This window comes from Oncorhynchus kisutch, linkage group LG12 (assembly GCF_002021735.2).
Source record: "Oncorhynchus kisutch isolate 150728-3 linkage group LG12, Okis_V2, whole genome shotgun sequence".
In the NCBI taxonomy this organism is placed as follows: Eukaryota; Metazoa; Chordata; class Actinopteri; order Salmoniformes; family Salmonidae; genus Oncorhynchus; species Oncorhynchus kisutch.
Genome location: NC_034185.2, coordinates 25,888,007 through 25,915,800, shown reverse-complemented (window position 1 = coordinate 25,915,800; position 27,794 = coordinate 25,888,007). Strand labels below are relative to the sequence as shown.

General features: G+C 44.1%; 2 protein-coding genes and 1 non-coding gene across 4 annotated transcripts; 2 read left to right on the top strand and 1 right to left on the bottom strand.

The window, feature by feature from the left end:
- Nucleotides 1-889: 889 nt before the first annotated feature.
- trnaa-ugc (transfer RNA alanine (anticodon UGC)) lies at nucleotides 890-961 on the bottom strand. Its single transcript has one exon. It is a non-coding gene; the product is annotated as a tRNA-Ala (tRNA).
- A 314-nt stretch (nucleotides 962-1,275) lies between these two features.
- On the top strand, nucleotides 1,276-3,627 carry si:dkey-221h15.4 (epidermal retinol dehydrogenase 2). The gene is made up of 6 exons (XM_020496594.2): nucleotides 1,276-1,920; nucleotides 2,126-2,260; nucleotides 2,377-2,476; nucleotides 2,623-2,767; nucleotides 2,859-2,984; nucleotides 3,204-3,627. Exons 1-6 carry the CDS (start codon nucleotides 1,555-1,557, stop codon nucleotides 3,370-3,372), a joined length of 1,041 nt encoding a protein of 346 aa, XP_020352183.1. The 5' UTR covers nucleotides 1,276-1,554; the 3' UTR covers nucleotides 3,373-3,627.
- A 103-nt stretch (nucleotides 3,628-3,730) lies between these two features.
- LOC109900780 (CAD protein) lies at nucleotides 3,731-27,732 on the top strand. Of its 2 annotated transcripts, XM_020496591.2 has the most exons (43): nucleotides 3,731-4,221; nucleotides 5,115-5,254; nucleotides 5,381-5,510; nucleotides 5,639-5,781; nucleotides 5,997-6,138; nucleotides 6,359-6,530; nucleotides 7,048-7,233; nucleotides 7,366-7,475; nucleotides 7,563-7,705; nucleotides 7,835-7,966; nucleotides 8,164-8,397; nucleotides 8,562-8,783; nucleotides 8,996-9,184; nucleotides 9,320-9,444; nucleotides 9,544-9,677; nucleotides 9,826-9,938; nucleotides 10,021-10,271; nucleotides 10,534-10,780; nucleotides 10,874-10,972; nucleotides 11,201-11,425; nucleotides 11,773-11,955; nucleotides 12,135-12,353; nucleotides 12,524-12,691; nucleotides 13,055-13,237; nucleotides 13,333-13,437; nucleotides 13,589-13,834; nucleotides 14,240-14,321; nucleotides 14,495-14,661; nucleotides 14,829-14,993; nucleotides 15,092-15,223; nucleotides 15,591-15,792; nucleotides 15,918-16,108; nucleotides 16,268-16,501; nucleotides 16,625-16,763; nucleotides 19,891-19,944; nucleotides 20,366-20,553; nucleotides 20,744-20,818; nucleotides 25,769-25,981; nucleotides 26,173-26,298; nucleotides 26,477-26,632; nucleotides 26,779-26,880; nucleotides 26,959-27,053; nucleotides 27,181-27,732. In XM_020496591.2, the coding sequence occupies exons 1-43, from the start codon at nucleotides 4,140-4,142 to the stop codon at nucleotides 27,278-27,280; spliced, it is 6,744 nt and encodes a 2,247-aa protein (XP_020352180.1). In that variant the 5' UTR covers nucleotides 3,731-4,139; the 3' UTR covers nucleotides 27,281-27,732. The 2 variants fall into 2 exon arrangements, with proteins under 2 accessions (XP_020352180.1, XP_020352181.1); XM_020496592.2 differs by lacking the exon at nucleotides 19,891-19,944.
- Nucleotides 27,733-27,794: the final 62 nt, after the last annotated feature.

Genomic DNA, 27,794 nt, shown 5'->3' with positions numbered 1-27,794 from the left:
TTCGCGTTGTTCCTTGCTGCGACTTGCTTGCTACTGTAGTTGAGAGTCTGTTTTTCACTCCTTTGTCTATTTAGCCTACATTTCACTGATCTTAGTAGCAGAAAGCATTTTTGTCTGAAGTTTTCGGTTTTGCTATTTGTTTCTAGTGTATGTGGCGATTCTAGCTTGTATGGCGCCCTGTGCGTACCCCGGCAAGATGCCGACCTGGTCGGCTACTCATGTCGCCCGTACTTAAATCCGCTACTGATTTGTATTAGTCTATAAATAAATATCTCCCATGTCTTATTCGACTAGTATTTCTGAAAGTGCAAGGATAAAAATTCAGCCATAGTTGTTCTGAAATGTTTATTGCTTGCCAGCATTTTACTCCCTCCTCTATGTTTAATATAACACACATACATTAATTATTAATTTCGGTTGTCTATGTGAAGTTTGTTCTATAGAAAGTATTTTACTCTGATGTGTGCCACAGAAAGTATTTGACTCTAGCCACAAAATTAAAGAAATTAGAGGGGGGATTCTGGCAGGGGGGAGATGATCCGGCTAAAATTCAATGAAGCACGGACTATAACCCACTACAGCAGAGTTTGCTCGGTCCTCGGGACTCCAAGGGCTGCACGTTTTTTGCACCAACACTTCACAGTTGATTCAAATTATCAATGCTTGATGATTAGTTGATTATTTGAATCAGCTCAGTAGTGCTAGGGGCAAAAACCAAAACGTGCACACCTTGGGGTCTCGAGGACCGAGCTTGGGAAACCCTGCAGTAACTCCTAACACACGAAAATATCCGGAGCTCGGACTTGTAAAATATTTGTCAAACATAGCAAAGCTAAACGGATCAAATGAAAAAACATGCCAGTGTTATCGAATTGCAAAAAATATTCCCTGGAGATGCCGGGGATTGAACCCGGGGCCTCATACATGCAAAGCATGCGCTCTACCACTGAGCTACATCCCCTTCTCTGCGATGTGACGCGGATAAACCAGTAGACTACAGTTATGCCACAATACGAAATGAATGCATATTTATTTAACTGCATATTTATTTGCCCGCAGACGGATTTATGGTCGTTAAATACGTTTTAATTAGGGTAAACATAATTGTTGCTCTGTAGGCCAAGTATTTAGTTGCTACTAGGTCTACAAGGCTATACTATATAGTTCCCGGTAATGGTAGTGACTGCAGTAGCTGCAACTATTACTAATGGTAGTGGTAGTAACGTCAATGAACAGTAATAGGGCTGTCATAGGCCTGCTAACATTAACCCAATCTAAAATGATCTTCATAACAAATGTCCACTGACTACTAGGTGACAGGTCAAACACCAACGTGACACAGCAGATATGAGAGAACAAAAATAAAACACTCATATGACAGCCTTTGACATTAGGACAGGGGAGGGACATCTGAGTCTAATCAGAGAGAGGGACATGATGTTACGAGACTTTGAATAAACGGATCAATAAATTCTTAGAGCGATTTGAAGATATCACCTAGAGACTTTTTAAAGGAGAAGAAAATATTGTAGTAAGAGGGTCAGCCCAGCAAATATGCACAACCAACTGATCCAGTGTTTCGAGGGCTTTCTATTAAATTTGTGTTACATAAAGGATTTTTTTGAGCTCATTATTGGAGCAATCTTTTACCTTTTTGAGGCCCTTGTGCGTCTGTTCATCCAGCCACCCAGGAAGGACGTGGAAGGGGAAATAGTGTTGGTAACAGGGGCAGCCAATGGTATTGGCAAACTGATAGCCAAGGAGCTGGGTCGTCGTGGGGCTACCTTGGTCCTTTGGGACGTCGACTGGGAAGCTCTTGATGAGACAGCCAAGGAACTTCGCCAGATACTGGACATACGTGTCTATGCCTATGCTTGTGACTGCAGTCGACGGACTGAGGTGTATAAAGTTGCAGACATGGTAAGGTGGTTTGTTCTATGTTTGAATGAAAGCTGATATAACTTTTAGGACAGTCAACTTTTTAAATGTGCACAATAATGTGTATAATAATGTGAACACTGTGTGTAATTGGTAATATCATGTTTAACAGGAGAAAAAAGTACCTTATCCACCAAGCACTGTGTGTGATTTGATGTACACTTTGACTCACCTGCTGATTCAACAGGTAAAGAGGGAGGTGGGGGATGTTTCCATCTTGGTGAATAATGCAGGAGTAGTGACAGGAAAGTACACCTTCACAGAGGCCCCAGACAACCTGGTGGACAGAACACTGAGGGTCAATGTCGCTGCTCACTTCTGGGTAATTGAGCTTGTAATTTCTGGGGAGGCAAACAAAACTATTCAAACCTTATTTAAGAGTTGATCTGTATCCTGTATGATGATCCATACATTTCTCTCTGACATGAATCTGTACAGACATACAAGGCTTTCCTCCCTGCTATGATCTCCAGGAACCATGGGCATCTTGTGTGTGTGGCCTGTCATGGAGGACTGTTTGCTATGAACGGATTAGCAGGTGGGTGAATCTTCATGTGGGTCATTTACACTATTTGGAGTGAGTCCTGAAACAAAACAATATTAGCTTCTATCCATAGTGTTACTCCACAGAATGTAATAATAATTTACTGACTTTGTTATAACATAAACATTTTTTGTTGACAGATTACTGTGCCAGCAAGTTTGCAGCTGTTGGATTTGCTGAATCCATTGCCTTAGAGATGCTTGTCCTCAAGAAGGAGGGGGTCAAAACTACTATAGTATGTCCTTACTTGATCAACACAACCATGTTTGGAGGATGTCAGACAAAGTAAGTTATCCCTATATGATTGCCCCCCCAGGTAACTAAAACTGGCAATAATGATACTAGTGTAATTTCTATCTTTTCCCTTCTTGTTTAGGTGGCCGTCTTTTCTACCCATCATGGACAAGAGGGATGCAGCAAAGATGATTGTGGATGCAATCCTGAGGGAGAAGATGTATTTACTGCTACCCTCCAGTCTGTACTTCCTCATGGCATTAAAGAGGTAGACATTAGTTCCATACCTCAGTCGTCTCTTTTCATTTTCCCAAGGCCATTCTCTTGTATCAGAAGCTCAATGGTCAGTCACTGAATCCAGGGATTGATAGGTTACACCTAATGACACCTGTCGCAGAGGGAGAATTTAAAGTTTTGAAGTCTCTACCACTGAGTTACTTTATAATAGTCACCTTATTGATCTCAAGTGCATTTTCTTTTGTTTCAGCTTCATGCCAGCCAAGTTGGGCATCATCTTGGTGAATTTCTTTGGAGGATTGGATTTAATGGATCGATTCAGGGGAGTCCCAGTGCCCATTCTGCCATACAAAAAGCCTCTGCGCCAAAGATACGACAGCATTGGTGAACCACAGAATGCAATAGTCTATCACAACTAGCTAATATAAGAAGAAAACTACTGCAGTATTGCATCTTTTAAGAGGACTTTGTAAAGGAGGTGTTGAATGGGGGTCAGGTAATTTGTCAAACAATCCATCATACATACAGATATTCATAAGTAAGTAAAGTGCACATTAGACTAGCCTACACACATTTCTTGAAATCACCAGAGGCAGGCAGGCAATGGCACTGTATGCAAATAGCCTATTTTGAGAATGTTTATCAGAGCTAAATAAAAACATATCTTCACATTATTTCATGCTTTGATCTATTGTGTGAAGTGAATCAACAGAGCCAACTGAACAAACAGCATGTCTTAATTGCCATGATTCTGGGTGCCAGTCTTCAAAGGCGCAAAATCCAGCCCTTTGAGATTGTCCCCTCCTTAAACGTGCTTACGCTCGTTTTTACGCTCTATGTAACCACGGCGAGGACGCTGAAAAAGTTCCACACTGCTAAGGCGGCGTGCTGAGCAGTGTGGATCCAACGTTCAGCCTTCGAAATACAACATTTCGACGCATTTAACGCTTTAATTTGTTTGAAAATAACATAATTTGTCTTAGTTTTAACATAGTCAATTTTCAATTATTATTATTTTTTTTGCTCTTGCATCCTCATTAGCATCTGACCAACGTGTTTCACGTGGGCAAGCATTGCGGAACTGAAGCATCCATCAGACCAAAAAGCTGATTATTGCTTTCCATAATTGAATCAATTGCGTTCATTCTGCACAATTACAGTATTGACATTTTTTATTTAAAAAAAAATGGCAACCCTGATTTTAGAAGATGGGACCACCTTCAAGGGACGCCTTTTCGGGGCAAATGCGTCGGTGTCTGGTGAAGTTGGTAAGTCGTATTTTATGAGAAGGCAAATTGGCCCATTGATTCGCAACATCTGTATAACTAGCTCAGTTTAATATAATGATATCATCTTTTATATTCTGACTGATAGCTATATGTTACCCACAAAGTCACATTTTATAGCTAAAAGCAGCTCTTCACCCAACCGTCTTCGGTTCCGCGCGAAATGTTCGAGTTTCCCCTTTGGTGCGGTCTTTACAGCATGTCTTCCCATGCAGAACATACTATTTGACGAGTTGTCACGTGGTCCTTGTTTTTTTGTTCAATGATGTGACATTAAGATTGTATCCTGTATTTTAAACCTTTTATTCAGAAATTTGAATTACACCCAACATTTAAGCAATTGTCTGAGAATGGTGCTGGACCATCTGACGTAAAAGAAAAGGGGACAGTTTGTTGAAGAAGTTTTAAATAAGGGCTAGAATCCATGCATGCCACATGATTGCGAAAATCACAGGGCCCTACCATGACCTATTGACTTCTTCCTTCAGCCCTATTTCGGTCTGTGGCGCAACTCGGTTTGACCTATTTATGAACATGTTTTGCCTATGCCCTATAAAGTATTTGTTGCTGTACCATGTCCCATACATTGTTATGCTTATGTATCTAGCATCCATTTAGATTGTAAGATCCATTTCTCTCATTAGAATTACTGAAAAATTGGGTAATTAGATGTTATGCTCCCCTACAAATTAAGTTTAGTTTAGCCAATAAGGTTTTTGCTGAAGTGCAAATGTCTAAAGTTCCAGTATCATCACCTTTCTCATCACCTTTCTAAATGTGCCAATCCTGAAATGTAGCACTTTTCACTGATGTACACTTTGCTATGAAAACTGGAAAGTTGACATGATGACTCCAGATGATTGTTTGTTTTGCAGTGTTCCAGACAGGCATGGTGGGCTACCCAGAGGCCCTGACTGACCCGTCCTACAGGTGTCAGATTCTCACCCTCACCTACCCTCTGCAGGGCAACTATGGCATACCCCAGGATGAGGAGGGTGACTTTGGACTCAGCAAGGTGGGTGGAGTTGGCTGTTGGGATGCTTCACAGAAGCGTCCCAACATAAATACTAGGTGGAGAAAATAAATATATTGACCCCAAGCGCCTGTTTGACTGTAATGTTCTATTCTGTTTTCCCCTCAGTGGTTTGAGTCTTCTAAGATCCACGCTGCAGCCCTCATCGTCGGAGAGGTCTCCCAGAACCCCAGCCACTGGAGCTCAGCCATGTCTCTGGACCAGTGGCTCAAAGAGCAGGGCATCCCCGGCCTAGAGGGTCAGTAGAGTTATTATTCGGTACATCCTGGTACTGGATCAAGTGTCTGAATCTGTTTTGATGTGGTGCTGTTTGCAGTAGTGTCTACAATAGAGGTTGTAGTTGATGCGCTTGCTTTGATACTGTAGGAGTTGACACCCGCAGTCTGACCAAGAAGATCCGTGAGAAGGGAACCATGCTGGGGAAGCTTGTTGTGGACGGAACGTCGGAGGCCAACGTTCCATTTGACAACCCTGACCAGAGGAACCTGGTCAAGGAGGTGTCCATGAAGGTAAGGCAGTGCTGTTTTAAGTTTGGTCCCGTCATACTTTTTTGTGTGTGTGTTTAGATCCTAAAACGTCCTCAATCGAATGCCGGTGGTTTTGTGTGGATTACATAACGCTGATCACATTCCAAGTCTGTGAAAAGTCGAATGTTTTGTCTCTCACCACAGTAGATAAGCAGAGGCTTATCAGAACTAATACGTGCCCTGTCTGTGTTGCGCAGGAGCCCCTGGTGTTCAACCCCAGTGGTACTGTCAGGATCACAGCAATAGACTGTGGCATTAAGTACAACCAGATCCGCTGCCTGTGTCAGAGAGGGGCCTGTGTCACTGTGGTGCCCTGGGATCACCCACTGGACAGCACAGGTTAGTCACAGCACTGGGTTTCATATACGATTCACAGAGACGCTGTACCATCACTCCCTGTTCCATTGTTTTCCCTCTTCTCTCACCTGCATTGATCTTTACCTTGGAGCTTCTGACCTGCAAAGTTGTTTCAGCCATTCAATTATGAAGTTCTATTGTGCAATAGTTAGTATTGTAATATTTGTTGTGGCTATGCTGACGAAGATGTGGTCCTTTTCAGATTTTGATGGGCTATTCATAAGCAACGGCCCTGGGGACCCCCAGTTCTGTAAGGAGACCATAAACAACGTGAGGAAGGTGGTGTGTGTGGATAACCCCAAGCCTGTGTTTGGAATCTGCCTGGGCCACCAGCTTCTCTCCCTTGTCATCGGAGCAAAAACCTACAAAATGAAGTTTGTACAGAGTACTAAATCTTAGTTGTGATTGGTGTCACTCTCTCTCTGCCTCAGCTCTTAAGTTCTGCTTACTTTCTTTGTTTTGCTTCAATGAGGACAGCCAGTAGTGCTGGCTATTGGTGCTGTTATTTGGCCACCTCCTCAATGTCAGTGCTTCCCATGGCCCCTCTTTATTTATCTGGGAGCATTCTGGTGTGAAATGAGCTTTTCTGCTTAGCGCAGCAGTCTGGATGCAGCCTAGTGCATTGCTGAGGTGCTGGAAAGGCCTGGTTTGTTTTGGTAAGACTCCTGGGATTGTTACTTTGTTAGCGTTCTGTTTGTCCAAGGCCAGATGAGATGCCAGCTTCCTTTTGTCCCTCTGGAATGTTTGGCCATGCAGCTGTACAGTCAGTGGGTGGGAACAGAACAGTTCACCGGGTTAATAGTAAGACCTTTGCAGTGTTTGTGTCAAGTAAGGATTCTGTAGAATATAGGCCATTAAAGAATAGAATTAGACTAAAACAACTGTTTTTAGGTATGGAAATCGTGGCCATAACCAACCCTGCATCCACAAGGGCACGGATCGCTGTTTCATCACATCTCAGAACCATGGCTTTGCTGTGGACCCTCTCACCCTGCCTCAGGGCTGGGATGTGCTCTTCACCAACGCCAATGACCAGACCAGTGAGGGCATTGTGCACAACACCAAACACCTATTCAGGTACAACTACAAACTCTTGTGCTGCTTCCAGCCTTTCAACTTGTTTCATTGGAAAAAATGGTAGTCAACTAAATGATCCTCCATGATACAGGAAATTGATAACCAGATATTTTCTTACCTGTGTCATTTCAGTGTCCAGTTCCACCCAGAGCACATGGCAGGCCCCACTGACCTGGTCAGTCTGTTTGACGTGTTTCTGGACACTGTTAGAGACCACAAGGAGGGCAAGAGTGGCAAACCAGGTTAGATGTGCGTTCATCTCCTCAACCCTCCTTACCTCTGTATTCCAGTTATAGGCTATAGTAATGGCCCTCTCTCCCTCCCTGCAGTGAAGCAGAGACTGACGGAGCACCTGACCTACCCTGGGTCTCCCAAGCCGGAAGAGTTTGTTCGGCCACGCAAGGTCCTGATCCTGGGCTCTGGGGGCCTCTCCATCGGACAGGCTGGGGAGTTTGATTACTCTGGCTCTCAGGTGAGACAAACTGCCAACACCAGTGAAGACTAACAGCAAATACAATGAGCCGTATAATTCAGTGTTGGTTCTCTCTAATTTAACAGTACTTGAACTAATCAGACAGTCTTCTATGTCCACCCCTCCAAGGCCATAAAAGCATTGAAGGAGGAGAACATTCAGACTGTGCTCATCAACCCCAACATCGCCACGGTTCAGACCTCCAAGGGACTGGCTGACAAGGTTTACTTCCTACCTCTCACCCCGGAGTACGTCACTGAGGTAAGGAAGGACATTGCTCCCTGCGCGGCCATCCAGTCATTTCAGATGAGTGCTCAGCAGAGCGTGTGCATTAAAACGCTCATATACTCAGAACTGATAGTAGAGAAGGAGCCATTTTGTCCCACAAGTTGTCATTGATATTTGGTCGTTCAGTCAATGAGTGAGAACTGACCATCTGCCCAATTTCCTCTGTCCAGGTGATAAAGAATGAGCGTCCAGACGGGGTCCTCCTGACCTTCGGGGGGCAGACTGCTCTGAACTGTGGGGTGGAGCTGACCAAAAGGGGTGTCCTGGAGAAGTATGCGGTGCGTGTGCTGGGGACACCAGTGGCCTCCATCGAGATGACTGAGGACAGGAAGATCTTTGTGGAGAAGATGGAGGAGATCAGTGAACACGTGGCGCCCAGCGAGGCTGCTCTGTCTGTGGAGCAGGTAAGGAGAGGGGCTTGGGACAAATGTCTCACTCCCTCACACACACATTGACTCATACTGAAACTAAACTATTATTTTCTTGATTGTCACTTTATTCGTGGATTAGAACCATCTTAATGTTTGACTACTGTGGGCTTTTGCTGTGTATTTATTCTGTGTTGTAGGCGGCGGCGGCTGCAGAGCGTCTAGGCTACCCTGTCCTGGTGCGCTCTGCCTTTGCCCTGGGCGGACTGGGCTCTGGCTTCGCCAATAACAGTGAGGAGTTGACCTCTCTGGTGACCTCTGCCTTCGCCCACACCTCCCAGGTCCTAGTGGACAAGTCCCTGAAGGGCTGGAAGGAGATCGAGTATGAAGTGGTCAGAGACTCCTACGACAACTGTATTACCGTAAGTAGAGGGACGATACTATGCATTCGACTGTATTCAGGATCATTTTAAGAAAGTATATATTACTATGTAAGTACCATGTTATTATGCATTTGACTGTATTACAGCTATAGATTATACATCGTAGTTTGTGTGAAGCCTCCTTATCAATGGAGACGCAAGATCGATTGTGATTAAAGTGTTGTGTGTGTGTGTGTTCATCTGTGCTGTAGGTATGTAACATGGAGAACATTGACCCTCTGGGTATCCACACTGGGGAGTCGATCGTGGTGGCGCCCAGTCAGACGCTCAACGACTACGAGTACAACATGTTGAGGGACACCGCCATCAAGGTCATCCGACACCTGGGCATCGTGGGAGAGTGTAACATCCAGTACGCCCTCAACCCGGAGTCTGAACAGGTAATAGTCCATACTGACATTGTGAATCATTTTCTGAGATTTTATACTAGTGTTAAACCTCTGAAGCATGTTCTGATATTTTTACAATAATATTTATTCCGTATAGCAATCTAAATGGGTGTTTCTGTGCTCCAGTACTACATCATTGAGGTGAATGCCCGTCTGTCTCGGAGCTCAGCTCTGGCCAGTAAAGCTACAGGATATCCTCTGGCCTACGTGGCTGCCAAGCTGGGACTGGGCATCCCTCTACCTGTCCTCAAGTGAGTTTGGATTAAAGTCAGGTTAAGAATTTAATTTCTCGATTATCTACTAATACCAAGGTTCTAACTGGTCATGGTAATGATTCTGCTCTTGTCCAGGAACTCTGTGACCAACCAGACAACGGCTAACTTTGAGCCCAGTCTGGACTACTGTGTGGTGAAGGTCCCTCGCTGGGATCTCAGCAAGTTCCTCCGTGTCAGCACCAAGATAGGCAGCTCCATGAAGAGCGTGGGTAAGAGGACGCGCACTGATGTGTTTATTAATCTGATTTGGGAGCAGCACAGTGCCTTATCTATAGAGGCAGATGATTCTACCACTTAGTGGCATTGCAGGTTTACACTAAGGAATTTGTTGATTAATCTACTTGTCTGACCTTGTAGGAGAGGTGATGGCAATTGGCCGCAGCTTTGAGGAAGCCTTCCAGAAGGCTCTACGGATGGTGGATGAGAACTGTGTGGGCTTTGACCACACCATCAAACCAGTGTCTGACGAGGTAAGCTCAGTCAGCACATTTTTCCCTCTTGGCTTCCTTTTTATGTGAACTGTTCAGACATGACTGTCCTTTGGTCTTACAGGAGCTGCAGACCCCGACAGACAAGCGTATCTTTGTGCTGGCGGCTGCTCTGAGGGCGGGCTACACAGTGGACCGCCTGTACGACCTGACCAAGATCGACCGCTGGTTTCTCCACAAGATGAAGAACATCGCGGACCATGAGAAGGTGCTGGAGTCGTACAACCAGGACGAGAGCGCCATGCCTCTGGAGGTGATGAGGAAAGCCAAGCAACTGGGCTTCTCAGACAAACAGATCGCCCTGGCTGTGCAGAGGTAAGGTACTGTGTTGTCAGAATGGTAGCCTGCTATTCGCATGCGTTTCAAAACATTAATAGTGGAGTCTGTTACATGAAGAAAATCTCATAGAACCTATAAAAAGTGAGATCAAGATTGCTGTTGACAAAACTTGACTTGATTCTTCAGTGATGATACGATGGCGAGTCGGGACGCAGTCGGTCTCTGGGGTTCTTGATTTGAAATGTCTTGTTTTTTAAAAATTAACTTGTCTGACCTTTGACCCTGCAACTCTCTCCAGCACGGAGCTGGCGATGAGGAAGCTGCGACGTGATTGGTGCATCTTGCCGGTGGTGAAGCAGATCGACACTGTGGCAGCAGAGTGGCCAGCCCAGACCAACTACCTGTACCTGACCTATAACGGAACAGAGAGCGACCTGGGCTTCAGCGAGCCCCATGTAATGGTGATCGGCTCTGGCGTTTACCGCATTGGCAGCAGTGTGGAGTTTGACTGGTGTGCTGTGGGCTGCATCATGGAACTCAGGAAGGTATGACTATTTATACTTTTTACAGAAGAGCTCTCATTATTATTATTATTATGTTGATAATGACATGATTTGCTGTCTCCCCCCCCCCCCAAGATGGGCTATAAAACCATTATGGTGAACTATAACCCAGAGACTGTCAGCACAGACTACGACATGTGTGACCGTCTCTACTTCGATGAGATCTCCTTTGAGGTAAGAATGCTCGACTGATGGCATGGTCCGAACTCACTTTCTTTCAAACATTTTATTTTGTGGTTTTTCTTCATACAATATATAGCAATCGCCAACGTTCAAAGGTCCTAACTTACTTGATCTAATGCTTTTATCTCATAAACAAAGGACCTCAACACCTCCATACTCTATTTAATGCATGGTATTATGCATGAACATGTAGCTCCATTGTCTCCTCTCTTCCTCCAGGTTGTTATGGACATCTATGAGATGGAGAACCCAGAGGGAGTAATCCTTTCCATGGGGGGCCAGCTGCCCAACAACATCGCCATGTCCCTCCACAGGCAGCAGTGTCGCATCCTGGGCACCTCCCCGGAGTTCATCGACTCTGCTGAGAACAGGTTCAAGTTCTCCCGCATGCTGGACACCATCGGCATCAGCCAGCCCCTGTGGAAGGAACTCACAGCGATTGAGGTAAGCACAGAATGTTAAGTTCATGTTTTAAGTATCCCTGTATTTCTGTTATTGCGGAGCTATCACTCAGTCAAGAGTGTGCCTGCATAGGGAGTCTTGTTGTTGATGGACCTAGCCTTGAGTGTAATGGCTACCTGGTAGTGTGTTCATACGGTATAGTAAACTTTGTGAAACTGGAACCTTGTCGTTGTGTCATTTCGAGTTAACACAGAACACTGCTTCTAATATGTTTGAATTTCAAACCAGTAATGAAGATGCCTTGGTTGTTGATGAGCAATGCTATTGTTTTGATCTCAAGTTAGATGGAAATTGTGAATTTGATGTAATATTGTATCCTCCCCTCCCAGTCGGCCATGAAGTTCTGTGAGACCGTGGGCTACCCGTGTCTGGTGCGTCCCTCCTACGTTCTGAGCGGAGCAGCCATGAACGTGGCATACACAGACAGCGACCTGGAGAAGTACCTGAGCAGCGCTGTGGCCGTGTCCAAGGAATACCCTGTGGTAATCTCCAAGTTCATCCAGGAGGCCAAGGTATGACTCTGTAATTGCTTGACTACACAGATTGCAATGCCCTACTGCTTTTGTCATTAAAAGGATAATTCACTTAAATATAAATTACATTTTATTTTCAGTGTGTAAAAAAAGTAGACAACCCTTTTTAAATATCCAGTGAGCCTCTAGTTTGGACCTGACTGGTGTCTCTGTTTCAGGAGATAGATGTGGATGCGGTGGCATGTGACGGTGTGGTGATGGCCATCGCCGTGTCAGAGCATGTGGAGAACGCTGGGGTGCACTCTGGGGATGCCACCCTGGTCACACCCGCCCAGGATATCAACCAGAAGACCATGGAGCGCATCAAGATGATCGTCCACGCCATCGGTCAGGAGCTGCAGGTCACCGGGCCCTTCAACCTGCAACTCATCGCTAAGGTAGTCTTTCTAAAGGATGTTTTGGAGTTTCAAATCAGAGGTTGACGATCAATAACAAGTCAAACCGATAATCAACCACAACGAGTCAATCAAGTTTTCTGGTCTCTGCGGGATTTCCAATGGCTGGCCACCTGTTGCCTTTAATTGCAACGAGTGTGTTTTCTGGACAGGATGACCAGCTGAAGGTGATCGAGTGCAACGTCCGAGTCTCCCGCTCCTTCCCGTTCGTCTCGAAGACACTGGGAGTGGATCTGGTCGCCTTGGCAACACGTGTCATCATGGGAGAAGAGGTGGAGCCTGTGGGCCTGATGAAAGGAGTGGGCATCGTGGGCGTCAAGGTAACGGCGCAGACAAGTCTACAACCATTAAATACCCAAGTTTTAATTACCTCCACTAGTAACTTTCAACAATAGTCTTACGGGGTCCAGATTTGAAGAAGGTTATTTGCAGGGGGCTAGACATTTTCTCTTAAAACCAGTATAAAAAATAATTCACAAACACAACTATCTTAAAGCACTTTTATTAAAATGTTGCTATAAGTTAATTTTAAGTGTTTTAAGATTAGCCTAATTCAGTGAAAACAATTGTTTAAATAATGGAACACATTTGTACTTAAAACACAGTTGACCTGCATCACATTAATGAATTTCTACTTTCCTGTCTGTTTTTACTTGCACAGCTTAATCTTGTCTCTCTCTCAGGTCCCCCAGTTCTCGTTCTCTCGTCTGGCTGGGGCTGATGTGGTTCTGGGGGTAGAGATGACCAGCACTGGGGAGGTGGCCTGCTTTGGAGAGAACAGATACGAGGCCTACCTGAAGGCCATGCTCAGCACAGGCTTCAAGATCCCCAAGAAGAACATTTTGCTCTCCATCGGCAGTTATAAGGTGACTACAATGAGATATGTATGCATCTATTGCTAATTTTCATGGAAATTCATTTTGAGGCTAGCGCTACATAAATGTTCCTTGTTTGTTTCTAGAACAAGAGTGAGCTACTGCCTACTGTACAGGCTCTGGAGAGTCTAGGCTATGACCTGTATGCCAGTCTGGGGACCGCTGACTTCTACACTGAGCATGGAGTCAAGGTACATCACATCTAGTCTAAGTGGGAGCGTATCCACTTCTCAACAAAGTATATTTAAAAAAAAATACCCTTTACATAATTTCCAGGAAAGATTGAGCAATTTTCAGTTCACATTCTTTAGTTACTTCCTGAATTAAACTGAAGCCCTTCAGGTGATGGCAGTGGACTGGCCGTTTGAGGAAGAGGAGAGCGACTGCCCCAACAAGGACAAGCAGAGGAACATCTTGGAATACCTGGAGGACCACCACTTTGACATGGTGATCAACCTCTCCATGAGGAACTCTGGAGGCCGACGCCTCTCCTCCTTTGTAACCAAAGGTTACCGCACCCGCCGCATGGCCATCGACTACTCAGTCCCCCTCATCATTGACATCAAGTGCACCAAGCTATTTTTCCAGGTAGATTCGTTTTTTATTTCACCTATATTTAACCAGGTAGGCCAGTTGAGAACAAGTTCTCATTTACAACTGCGACCTGGCCTAGATAATGCAAAGCAGTGCTACAAAAACAAGAGTTACACACAGTCAATAACACAATAGAAAAATATATGTACAGTGTGCAAATGTAGAAGAGTAGAAAGGTAAGGCAATCAATAGGCCATAGAGGTGAAATAATTACTCTTTAGCATTAAAACTGGAGTGATAGCTGTGCAAGTAGAGATACTGAGTTGAAAAAGAGCAAAAAGAGAAACAATATGCGGATGAGGTAATTTTGTGTGATGAGATGTTAGTCTTCTTTTTTTGAGCTAGCGATGATTGATTGCTGACTATCCTGATTGAATTGTATGCTGCTGTGATTTGTAGGCACTGCGTCTGGTTGGAGGCTTTCCGCCCGTCAAGACTCACGTGGACTGTATGACGTCACAGAAGTTGATTCGCCTGCCTGGTAAGCAGTAAAGCACCTTAAGCTTGGGCTGTGACTAAAAAAATGGCTGTTAACTTTTAAAAAAACAATCCCCCTGCTTTCTTCCTGTATTCAGGCAATACATGATGGCTACTTCAGTCAAGCTGTGGAACTGCAGGGTTTCTAAACCGTTCTAATTGAGTCCCCTCTGCCAGGTCTGATAGATGTGCACGTCCACCTGCGGGAGCCGGGTGCCACTCACAAGGAGGACTTCTCCTCGGGCACAGCGGCTGCCCTAGCAGGGGGCATCACCATGGTGTGTGCCATGCCCAACACAGCACCCGCCATCATCGACCTCAGCTCTCTCACCATGGTCCAGAAGGTAATGAGAGCATACATGGTCATTTAAGACATTCGCCACTGAATATTACAAATAAGTATGTTTCAGACATGAAATGATGCCTGTTTTAAAAATAAAAAAAATTATCGACCAATGCAGTACTTAAAGGTTTACTCACTCACTGTTGATCCAATGTTTTGTCCGCTCAGCTTGCCAAGGCAGGGTGTCGCTGTGACTATGCCCTCTATGTCGGGGCGGCTTCAGACAATGCTGCTGTCTTACCATCCATTGCCAGCTCCGCCGCTGGGCTGAAGATGTATCTGAACGACACCTACTCCACTCTGAAGATGGACAATGTCTCAGTTTGGATGGAAGTAGGAGACTAATCAACTGACTGAATGACATATTTGATTGATATCATTTGCAAGTGTTTAGGTTGATCTGAACAGTACTTTCTCTTTCTGTGAACTAGCACTTTGAGAAATGGCCCAAGCACCTACCAATCGTGGCTCACGCAGAGAAGCAGACGGTGGCAGCCATCTTGATGGTGGCCCAGCTCTACCAGAGAGCTGTTCATATCTGCCACGTGGCCAAGAAGGAGGAGGTAAGATGGCCACCTGGAACATCACATGCATACAGATGAAGCACGGCCACGTGGCCCATTCATAGTCTCCAGAGGGAATGAGGTGTCAACCAAGGCATACAGTAAGTAACCTTTTAGTTTTAGTTTTTGGAAGGAGTCATCACCGATTCCTTTCATTTAAGATCAACTGCAAGACCCCACAGTAGTAAGTACAAGACAAAGGATATAGCACTGCTCTTATGTTCTATAATAAGACTTTGCCTACAGAAGTGTGATCTATGCCATTTGAAATGATTCATTATGAGCCAGAAACAGACCAGAACAGACACAGGATAGTTTGTAATGAATTTGCTGAGTAACGGTTGGCATCTATTCCATCCTTCCCCAGATTCTGATCATCCGCGTGGCCAAGCAGAAAGGCATCCAGGTGACGTGTGAGGTGGCGCCCCATCACCTCTTCCTGTGTGAGGAGAACGTGGCGGACATCGGGGACGGCCGGGCGCAGGTACGCCCCATGCTGGGAACCCGGGAGGACATGGAGGCCCTCTGGGAACACATGGACATCATTGACTGCTTCGCAACCGACCACGGTGAGGAGGGCTCCATTAACCCCTACCTTCAACATACTGCTTCAGTTATTTTTTTATATACTCAACTTGTAACTATGTTGGCATACAACAGCCTTGATAATATTTCTGTATGTTTTGGCTAACAGCCCCCCATTCAGTGGAGGAAAAGAACTCCGAGAAGCCCCCCCCAGGCTACCCTGGCCTGGAGACCATGCTGCCTCTCCTCCTCACCGCTGTCAGCGACGGGCGCCTCACCGTCGACGATATCATCAAGCGCTTGTACGACAACCCCCGCAAGATCTTCTCCCTACCCGCACAGGACAACACTTATGTAGAGGTAGCTACAGACACACAGCAATAGGTGTTTTTCCATGTAAATTGGTCATGGCAAGGATTTATTCTCCTTGGGTTACCACATTGAAATACAAAGAGGGGTTGAAGGGACTGGCTTTTCAAGACCATTCTTGATGTCTAAAGACCTGCTGTCTCCCACCAGGTGGACCTGGAGCAGGAGTGGGTCATCCCCAAACACATGCAGTTCACCAAGTCCAAGTGGACGCCTTTCGAAGGCATGAAGGTGAAGGGCAAGGTCCGCAGAGTGGTTCTCAGAGGAGAGGTGGCCTACATCGACGGACAGGTGCTGGTCCCTCCTGGTTATGGAGAGGATGTGAAGACTTGGCCTGCACCCATCCCCACCCAGCCCCCTGAGCCGGTGAAAGAAGTCCAACCGGTACAGTCCCACCCATTTCCGTTCTGCCCTTTCACATAAGTGTGCTGCTATTCAACCTACAGTTATGTGATGTAGCATACTAGCAGGCATTGGCCGTGACAGGCATTGGCTATTGTGTGGTAGACCCCAGAGCACCCGCGGCTGACCTCGCCGTGTGAGGGCATCCGTACCCGTGCCCCGAGCCCTCGCCGCTCCGCTGGGGATGGCCGCTACATGCTCCCACCCCGTATCCACAGGTCGTCTGACCCGGGCGTTACACCAGGTACTACAACTCCCACAACCCCTTCTCTCCCCCAGAGCCTGGTTGTCACTTAACTGAAGTTGTCTCAATAGTTTGTCTTACACAGCTGAGCACCTGCTTGTTGTGGAAAAGTGCTTTATGAATGTCTGTTTCAATAAATTGGATATTCACTGTGTCCATCTACAGGTTTTAGGACAATACACACAAAATGGCGCTTGGATTTAGTTGGTAAACCTTTTAGTCTGCATCTATGAACCTACTGATCATGTGATTTAAGCGCACTGAATATAAAGTGTTTTATGATAAATCATTTGCGTTTCTCTACTGTAGGCAGCATGGTCAATTAGTACTAAGAGGAGTACATTTGCTTATTTTTAAATGAGAGCTCTAAATAAACTCAGCAAAAAAATAAACGTCCCTTTTTCAGGACCCTGTCTTTCAAAGATAATTCATAAAATCCAAATAACTTCAGATCTTCATTGTAAAGGGTTTAAAACTTCTTGACGCTACCCATCCCGTTAGCGGGATCATTTCTATCAGCAACCGCTGAATAGCATAGCGCAACAGTCAAATAATATTACTAAAAAAATGAATCATGAAATCACAAGTGCAATATTGCAAAACACAGCTTAGCCTTTTGTTAATCCTCCTGTCTCAGATTTGAAATTATGCTTTACAGCGAAAGCAATCCAAGCGTTTGTAAGTTTATTGATAGCATAGCATAACATGTACACCTAGCATCAGGAATCTTGGTCACGAAAATCAGAAAAGCAATCAAGTTAATCGTTTACCTTTGATTTTCGGTTGTTTTCACACACGAGACTCTGTTGCACAACAAATGTTCCTTTTGTTCCATAAAGATGATTTCTATACCCAAAATACCAATGTTTGTTTGTCGCGTTATGTTCAGGAATCAACAGGAAAGAGCAGTCACGACAACGCAGACGTATATTCCAAATGATATCCTTAATGTCCACAGAAACATGTCAATTTTTTTTAATAATCAATCCTCATGTTTTTTAAATATAGATTCGATAATATATCAACAGAGTGTGGTTTTTCAATAACCGTGGGAGGAACAATGGCTGCTTTACTTAGTTGCGCAAACTCACTGAGAGCTCCCACCTATCCACTTAGGCAATGTGATCCTTCACGCTCATTTTTCAAAATAAAAGCCTGAAACTGTCTAAAGACTGACACCTTAGGGAAGCCATAGAAAAAGGAATCTAGTTGATATCCCTTTAAATGGAGGAAAGGCTTGCATAGGAACAGAGGTTTCAAAATAAGAGGCACTTCCTAATTGGATTTTCCTCAGGCTTTCGCCTGCAATATCAGTTCTGTTATACTCACAGACAATATTTTGCCAGTTTTGGAAACTTTAGAGTTTTCTATCCTAATCTGACAATTATATGCATATTCTAGTTTCTGGGGCTGAGAAATAGGCAGTTTCAAATGGTTATGTTTTTTAGCCAAAAACAAACATACTGCCCCCTACACGCAAAAGGTTAAACACTGTTTCCCATGCTTGTTCAATGACCCATAAACAAGTAATGAACATGCACCTGTGGAACGGTCGTTAAGACACTAACAGCTTACAGATGGTACGCAATTAAGGTTACAGTTATGAAAACTTAGGCCTCTTTAGTGTCCTTTCTACTGACACTGAAAAACACAAAGATGTCCATGGTCCCTGCTCATCAGGGTGCTGCAATGAGGCGTGAGGATTGCAGATGTGGCCAGGGCAATAAATTGCAATGTCCGTACTGTGAGATGCCTGAGACAAGACAAACAGCTGATCGTCCTCGCAATGGCAGACCACATGTAACAACACCTGCACAGGATCTGAACATAACACCTGCGGGACAGGTACAGGATGGCAACAACTGCCCGGGTTACACCAGGAACGTACAATCCCTCCATCAGTGCCCAGACTGTCCGCAATGGGCTGAGAGAGGCTGGACTGAGGGCTTGTAGGCCTGTTGTAAGGCAGGTCCTCACCAGACATCTCCGGCAACAACGTTACCTGTGGGTACAAACCCACCTTCGCTGGACCAGACAGGACTGGCAAAAAGTGCTCTTCACTGACGATTCATAGTTTTGTCTCACCAGGGGTGATGGTCGGATTTGCGTTTATCGTCAAGGGAATGAACGTCACATAGAGGCCTGTACTCTAGAGCAGGATTAAGGTGGTGTGTCACAGCATCATCGGACTGAGCTTGTCATTGCAGGGAATCTCAATGCTGTGTGTTACAGGGAAGACATCCTCCTCCCTCATGTGGTACCCTTCCTGCAGGCTCATCCTGACATGACCCTCCAGCATGACAATGCCACCAGCCATACTGCTCATTCTGTGCGTGATTTCCTGCAAGACAGGAATGTCCGTATTCTGTCATGGCCAGCAAAGAGCCCGGATCTCAATCCCATTGAGGACATCTGGGACCTGTTGGATCGGAGGGTGAGGGCTTGGGCCATTCCCTCCAGAAATGTCCAGGAACTTGCAGGTGCCTTGGTGGAAGACTGTGGTAACATCTCACAGCAAGACCTGGCAAATCTGGTGCAGTCCATGAGGAGGAGATGCACTGTACTACTTAATGCAGCTGGTGGCCACACTAGATAGTGACTGTTACTTTTGATTTTGACCTCCCTCCCTTTGTTCAGGGTCACATTATTCCATTTGTTAGTCACGTCTGTGGAACTTGTTCAGTTTGTCTGACTCTTGTGTTCATACAAATATTTACACATGTTGAGCTTGCTGAACGTTAACGCAGTTGACAGTGAGAGGACCTTTCTTTTTTTGAGTTTATATTGGTCCACCTACAGCTCTCTGATGCTTAAGATCTTTTAGTCGTCCATTTGCTATGCTCATTCTTCACCCATTAACAAGACCCTTCACACACAGCCACTATCGGATGATTTCAGTTTGAAATGAATGATGAGTTGTTGATTAACGTTTGATTCACGTCACTGTCTTTGTAAGAAACAATAGCCAGATGAAATTATGCTCAATGCCACAATCGCAAACGTATTAATAACCCAAATGATATTAGTGTTTCATGTCAGGCTAATTGCTATAGTATTGTCTAAATGACTAGTTTTGTATCGTCTCTCTAACACTTGTGTTCTAACTCTGTCATGATATTCTAAACAGCTGAAGATTCAAGGGAAAGAGCATTAAGAAGAGCATTTGAAGAATTAAGAGAAGGTTTGAAGCTTGTTTTAGCGCAGCGTTGCTGTTATGCCTAATACTAACCTTGTCTAGATGTGCCATCTTTGCGGCTGCTTTGGTGTAATTCTGGCAATGCATTTCAATGGAGTTATACTGGTAGTTTCTTTGGACACTTGTATTGCATTGCATGATTGGTTGTAATTTACATTCCTTCCAATTAGTTGCTGCACTATCCATGTCGCTTTGCTTGGAGCGCACTGCTTTCCTAACGCTTGGACCATTTCGAAAGGGACAAACTTACTTTGAAATATGGTGTAATCAGTGCTTTTGTTGGTCGCGCATCAGGAAATGGAAATGACTGCAGTCCTTTTAGGAGATGCTGCTGAACTAATGAATATTAACACACGTTACATTTCTCCTGTGGTATTTGAAGTGTTTGCTGTTTCTCTGTTCTCAGAGATGGCCCCCGCAGCTGGGGATGGCTCCAGCCATCCCCCTCCCCTGGCCAGGGTCCTGTCCCCCCGGGCTGAGGCAGGGTTGGGGGTAGCGGTAGGGCAGACCCTGACCCACCTCCAGACCTCCCCCCTACTGCACCCCCTAGTGGGACAACATGTCCTCTCTGTCAGGCAGTTCAGCAAGGAACAGGTAATCCACATAAATGGCCAGGGAAAGATTTACTGAAGTACATATGTGCTTTTACATTTATGGAAATTGTCAAATATTTTGTCTTAATATATTTTTTGTTATGGTGGACCCCAGTAAGACTAGCTGTTGCTAATGGGGATCCTAATACAGCGAATGGGGAAAACAAATCTAAAATTTGTATCTATTTCAGATTTCTCACTTGTTTAATGTGGCCCATACTCTTCGCCTGATGATTCAGAAAGAGAGAACCCTGGACATCCTGAAGGTAAGTGTTTTTTTCAAACTCTAATATAAAGAATGACCGTGCGGTAATACTTAGGGATGTCCCGATTTTACTGTTGCACATCGGTCCCTGGTTTAAATTTGGTTTAATACGACGGCATTGGTCTGCGGACCCCAAACCAATCCAAATGTAGCACGCATCGGTCAGGAAATCAATTCAAACGCTGATTCCGAATCACTGATTCTGAATCAGAATCGCTGATCGCTGAGTTTTACTAATTTTTAGTGCTGTGGCAATTTTGTCAGCCGGTTATTATCATGCAAAAGTCTGCCATTCATTTACGTGAACATGTTTAGCCTCCACACATGCAAGCCGTTGCGTGCCTTTGGGGACTACATTATTTAGTGTATATTAAAATGTTGTTCAACATTACAATAAATCCATTATTTATGTTAGTCGGGTCTAAAGAAACATTGAGACGAAGAAAAAGTATTTCAGTATCTGGCTATGCTCCATGCTATAGGCTCTAGACTTGTTCATTAAGCTGACAAGATAAGCTGAAGTCCTGTGCCATGATTTTTATAGTAAGAACAATTTAATTTGACTGAATAAAATAAAGGATATTGTTCCCTGTTAGAGAACCACTTCATATGTGCAGTTGCTATCTTGAGCATGAAAGTGATAATTTGAAACAACTCTAAATCTAGTATTTAGGACCTATTTGGTAACTTCAGTTGTGAATGATACAAACATTAAAGTCTTAGAAATCAAAACACACATGGGCTGCATGGTGCGACTGTAGGCATGGTGCGACTGTATTGATCTGAGAAGGTAGCAAAAAAGCTTGTGCTCTGTTCCTTGCTTCAGGCTGCACAGCTGTTCTCTCAAGGGATCATATTTTCACTCATCAGGCTATTCTCAATTTAATCTTGTCTGTACTATGTAACATTTGATTTAGAATGGCCCATTTTCAAATAGGAGCATGTGCTAAAAATTATAGCACTTATTCATTCTAAGCATCAACCACCTTTAAGGAACAATCTCTCACTGCCCCAACAAGTGATATTCCACCCGAACTCTGTATTATTAGGATATTTCAAATAAAATACAAAGCCTACAATTAGTGACTAACTGTAAGCCGCCCTGCACAATCGATGAACCAACCACATCGCCTAGGGCTTTACGTTCTCTCTCAGACTCATTGATAGACATTTTGAGCCTTGCATAAGGTAACCGGTATGTCCAGCATGGGTTACACAGTCCACACTCAATGGTCATTACTTACATTTGTTTAATTTTGTAGTATAGGCTAGACCAATTATGTAGCAAAGACCTCTTAAATCAGTTTTGTTTATCTGCCATACCTAATATGTGGTAGGCTATGTATTGTATAACATTTTAATTCAGTTTTTTGGTCGGTGTTTGGGCTCATAAGCCTATGCAGAAGCTCTAAGCATGGGTGTTTTTGAATTAATCATCACCTTAGAAATTGCTGTCCATTTCATTGTTAGGCTTTAAAACAACATCCATGTTTTATACTGTTTCAACCTCCAAATTGATCAGTGAGTAGAGTTTTATTTTATTTTATTACTATGATAGGCCTACTGTTTTGATTGATTTTCATTTTTAGAGGGACAATAGAGCCCTGAGTACCAGCATTAGGACGGGATGATCGTTAGCATTTTGGGGACTACCAAAGCATGTCCAGAGTGCATAAAAGGAGATTGCCATGAATTTTACTGTGGCCATAATACGGTCACTGCAACAGCCCTACTCATCTCTTTCTACTTTCATGAAAATACCTCGTCTTTTTGTGTGTCCTCTCCTTCAGTGTCGAACTAAGCATGTACGTTGCCTTCAGAAAGTATTCACTCCACTTGTTCCACATTTTGTTGTTTAAATCTGGAATTTAAAATAGTCATTTAGATTTTTTTTGTTTTTACTGGCCTACACACAATGCCCCATGTCAAAGTGGAATGATATTTTGTAACATTTTACACATTAGTTAAATATTAAACTGAACTGTTTTGATTCCATAAGTATTCGACTCCTTTGTTATGGCAAGACCAAGTTCAGGGGTAAAAATGTGCTTAACTAGTCATAATGGACTCATAATGGACTCGTTCTATGTGCAATAAGTGATTTTTGATTGACTACCTCATCTCTGTACCCCACACATACAATTATCTGTAAGGTCCCTCAGCCGAGCAGTGAATTTCAAACACTGATTCAGCCATAAAGACAAGGGAGATTTTCCAATGCCTCGCAAAGAATGGTAAGAGGGGTACCCATTTTTTTTTTTTTTAAAGCAGGCATTGAATATCCCTTGGCATGGTGAAGTTATTAATTACACTTTGGATGGTGTAACCCAGTCACTACAAAGATACAGGCGTCCTTCGTAACTCAGTTGTTGGAGAGAAAGGAAACCGCTCAGGGATTTCACCATGAGGCCAATGGTGACTTTAAAACAGTTCGAGAACAACATTGTAGTTACTCCACAACACTAACCCAATTCACAGAATGAAAAGGAAACCTGTACAGAATAAAACATATTCCAAAACATGCATCCAGTTTGCAACAAGGCACTAAAGGTAATACTGCAAAAAATTGTGGCAAAAATTGACTTTTTACCCAGAATACAAAGTGTTATTTTGGGGTAAATACTACACATGGACTACCCCTCCATATTTTCAAGCATAATGGTGGCTGCATCATGTTAGGGGTATGCTTGTAATCGTTAAGGACTAGGGAGTTTTTTAGGGTAAAGAAACTGAATGGAGCTAAGCCCAGGCAAAATCCTAGAGGAAAACCTGGTTAAATCTGCTTTCAACCCAACACTGGGAGACTTAATTCAGCAGGACAATAACCTACAACACAAGGCCAAAAATACACTGGAGTTGTATACCAAGAAGAAAGTGAATGTTCTTGAGTGGCAGAGTTAGTTTGGACTTGAATCTGCATGAAACTGGTTGTCTAGCAATGATCAACAACCAATTTTACAGAGCTTGAAGAATTTGTATAAGAATAATGGGCAAATGCTTGCCACTCCATGTGTGGAGAAAGCTCTTACAGACTTATCCAGAAAGACTCTACTGTAATTGCTGCCAAAGGTGCTTCTACAAGTATTGCATCAGGGGTGTGTGAACTTATGTGAGAGATTTCACTTTCAATAAATTAGCAAACGTATAAAAAATAATCATAATTCACTGTCAACAACGTATACGAGATGCACTTCAGCCCAGCTTGAAACAAAGGGAAAATCGGGTGCTCGACTGAGAGACTTGAAAATCAGAGCCTTGAAGGCAATTCATCCCGAAAACGTAAGCCTGTTTGCTTGCTTGTCCCGTCCAATAAATATATCGGATTTATGCAGCAACGGTGCTCCTTTTTTCTTTTATTCTCTCGGGATAGTCACCAGGTGAAGTATTCTGGGGTATTGTGTGAAATTGGTTTAATCAATTTTGAATTCAGGCTGTAATGTACAACGTGGAATAAGTCTAGGGGTATGCATACTTTCTGAAGGCACTGTGACGGTCATTGATATTCAAGTCAATTTGAATTCCAAACAACCCCAGGGAATATCGGAGCTTAGTCAAACTGCCCTGCTTTGCACGCTGACCAATGTGAGGTAGGCAGCCTGTTCTTGACCTTTCACATCTGCGCAGCACCGTCCGCATTCAAATGATAAAGTAGCTTGTGGGATATTAGGCTTTATTAAGTGACAATTTAGGTAATTTGCTAGATTATTGTTATCTGTGTGCTTTTGAAATTGGTGTTTTACCGGAATAAAAGTAGGCTACCCGAAACTACTAGCTGTAGGCTACCTGCTGAATGGGGCTTTCAATAGATTTTCAGGTTCACCATTGGCAATAGTTTTTGCTTTAAACATGCAGTGTTTAAATGGATAATTTCATAATAAGGACAGCAATCACTGCGAGGTGCACTGCATGGCCAAAGCGGGAGAAAGGAAGCTCATCTAAGTGGTCAAAACCATTTAGATTTTGTGATGGGGATGAATGCTGAAGTTGTCGTGTGTGTGTGTGTGTGTGTGTACAAAATATGATGAACAAGTGACGTCAAAGGATCATAGCATTCACCTGGTCAGTGTCATGGAAAGAGCATGTTTTCGTAAACTATAAATATGGGTACATTAGCAGTTTAAACACAATCTGCAAAAAAGTAGGGGGGGGGGCAAAAACAGGCTACCCCCCCCCCCCTTATCTGGTAGATGCCTGGTCTCTCTTATGGCTCAGAACAGGTGTCTACATAGTACGTACACTATAGACATATGTTATTTACACACACAAGCTCCATCAGCTGATTATTACAATGGAAAATGTGTGTTTATGCAACAAATGTTAGTGCATTGACTTGTTCTTTTAATCAATCTGAATCGCTCCAACTCGTTTCACACTAAAACAGATCAGAGCCCATGTATCTAGATGGTTATTGAATCGTCTTGAAAGGGAAATGTGTACATTCCTAGTAATACTCAGACAAGCTGTGATTTGTCACAGTAGAAATTGCAGGAGAGAAACTCATTTCAGAGTAGCCAGTTGGGCCGTTCCATAAAGCCCATTTGTCACCCAGGGTTTGAATCATCAGCAGGACCTCAACAGGAAGCATGACTAAGTTCTGATTTCTCTCTTGGTTATCTCGCCCTTGGAGTGCGATGAGCCATTGTCCTTCAGATGAAACACATAGGAGCAGGTGTGCTGTTTAAAAATAAATCTACCAGTCCCATTTGAAATGACATCACATGGTACTTGACATCATTAAATCCAGACAACAATACAAGCAACACCTGCCACCTGTTTGTGTCTATGCCTAAAGATCACATAGAACTAGTTTTGCCACTTGGGTCAGTAAATCTCTGTTGTAAGAATATGGAAATGCTGTGTGTGCCCTGAAATGCCTGAATACTGAGCTCAGAGAAATGTTGTACACTAGTCTGTTATTTGTCTTAGACCCCTGTGTGTGTTACTCTCTCAGGGTAAGGTGATGGCGTCCATGTTCTACGAGGTCAGCACGCGCACCAGCAGCTCGTTTGCGGCGGCCATGCAGCGTCTGGGCGGCTCTGTGGTCCATTTCTGCGAGGCCACCTCCTCGTCGCAGAAGGGTGAATCTCTGGCCGACTCGGTCCAGACCATGAGCTGCTATGCTGATGTCCTGGTGCTCCGACACCCCACGCCAGGGGCTGTAGAGGTGAGCAGCGGTGTCGATTCGCCATGTTACAGCTTCACTTAAACTTGCCCTGTCATGTTCATTAGGCAAGATGTTCTGAGAACACTTTGAAACAACAGTGGTACCACCTAAACACTGAGCATAACTCTTGTATCAGTTATTGAGTGAGAAGCTGCACTTTCTGTATCTGACATGTTTATCTCCAACTGTAGTCTGCAGCGAGGCATTGCCGGAAGCCAGTAATCAACGCTGGGGACGGGGTCGGGGAGCACCCCACTCAGGCTCTGCTGGATGTGTTTACCATCAGAGAGGAGCTGGGCACTGTCAACGGCATGACGGTGAGAAGAGCCCTCAAACCTCTGCTTTTTATGTTCTGACAGTGTTTTTATATGAAACGGAACTAAGATCTGGAACCTGACTGGGTATTTTCATTTCTAATCAGCCGCTCCCTGGTGACGGCACCCCTGCCTGGTAAGTTAACATAGCCAATGTCCTGACTGGTCTCTGTCTCTGTAGATCACCATGGTAGGAGACTTGAAGCACGGACGCACTGTGCATTCCTTGGCCAGGCTGCTCACCCAGTACAGGATCACTCTGCGCTACGTCGCCCCAAAGAACCTGCACATGCCCTCCGAGATCATCGACTTTGTGGCCTCCAAAGGCATCAAGCAGGTGGGTGGATCACAGGGGCCATTTTGGGGAAGAACAGATGTCTCTGAATCAAAAATGTCAATGGCACGGACTTCTAGTATGTAGGTGTCCTTTTCGCACGGTATGCACTACATAAAGCACTAAACTATGTCCTTGTGGCTGTGCAGGAAGAGTTTGAGAGCATCGAGGAGGCACTGCCTGACACTGACGTGCTCTACATTACCAGGATCCAGAAGGAGAGGTTTTCCTCAGAGGAAGAGTACAAAGCGGTAAGGATGGGGTTTCACTGACCTGTGAGGCTGGCCCTAGTGTTTGATCAGTGCTAAAGGACTTGTGTTTTCATCCAGTGCTTCGGTCAGTTCATCCTTACCCCACACATCATGACTGGAGCCAAGAGGAAGATGGTGGTGATGCATCCTCTACCGAGAGTCAATGAGATCAGGTACGGATGTTCCCTGAGATTACAATGCAGCTCTTCATTATTTCTCCTTTGATTCACTAATGTTTGCAAATTCTAGTTAATGAATTAAGTGATTTAGCGTCATGTTTACTTTCTCTCTCTCTTGCAGTGCGGAAGTGGACACCGATCCTCGTGCTGCCTACTTCCGGCAGGCTGAGAACGGCATGTACATCCGCATGGCCCTCCTGGCCACAGTGATGGGTAGATGAGGGGTGTATGTGTGTAGAGTGGACACCCCACTGTTAGGACCGCAAAACCAACCGGGACCAATTGAGAAATCGATAATAATCTATTTGCTCCAACAGTCTCTATACAGTCACGTTTGGTGTGTACTCTTGAACCCTGTTTTTTTTTTTTTTTGCCACCTCCCAGATTGAATTTGTATTGTCAGTTAACAACAATTAGTTTTGACTGTTACATGTATTGTCATCATTCTGAGTACAATTTGAGAAACATGTTTCATAGAACCAATATCAATATGTAGTTTATAGAATAGTTTATTTCTGTGTCACTGTTGACGAGTCATCTGGTTTTATTGTATGGAGAAAAGGAATACAGACTGCTCATCAGAAGGTGGAACCATTGCAGAACATCCTTTTTATGCAGGAGAATTGTTATGCTGATTGTGCTTTATAAATAATATAATAAAATGTCAACACTTTCAAGGGTTTTGTACATGAGTTTATTCCATTAACCTCAAAATAAAGCTATTCTCATGTGGAT

Bases quoted from the DNA above. Each gene is read 5' to 3' on its own strand.
- si:dkey-221h15.4 (XM_020496594.2), top strand. From the start codon at position 1,555: ATGCACAACCAACTGATCCAGTGTTTCGAGGGCTTTCTATTAAATTTG. The intron at 1,921-2,125 runs GTAAGGTGGTTT...CTGATTCAACAG, and splicing joins TGTATAAAGTTGCAGACATG to GTAAAGAGGGAGGTGGGGGA. The intron at 2,985-3,203 runs GTAGACATTAGT...CTTTTGTTTCAG, and splicing joins TTCCTCATGGCATTAAAGAG to CTTCATGCCAGCCAAGTTGG.
- LOC109900780 (XM_020496591.2), top strand. From the start codon at position 4,140: ATGGCAACCCTGATTTTAGAAGATGGGACCACCTTCAAGGGACGCCTT. The intron at 12,692-13,054 runs GTAACGGCGCAG...TCTCTCTCTCAG, and splicing joins TGGGCATCGTGGGCGTCAAG to GTCCCCCAGTTCTCGTTCTC. The intron at 25,982-26,172 runs GTGAGCAGCGGT...CTCCAACTGTAG, and splicing joins CCACGCCAGGGGCTGTAGAG to TCTGCAGCGAGGCATTGCCG.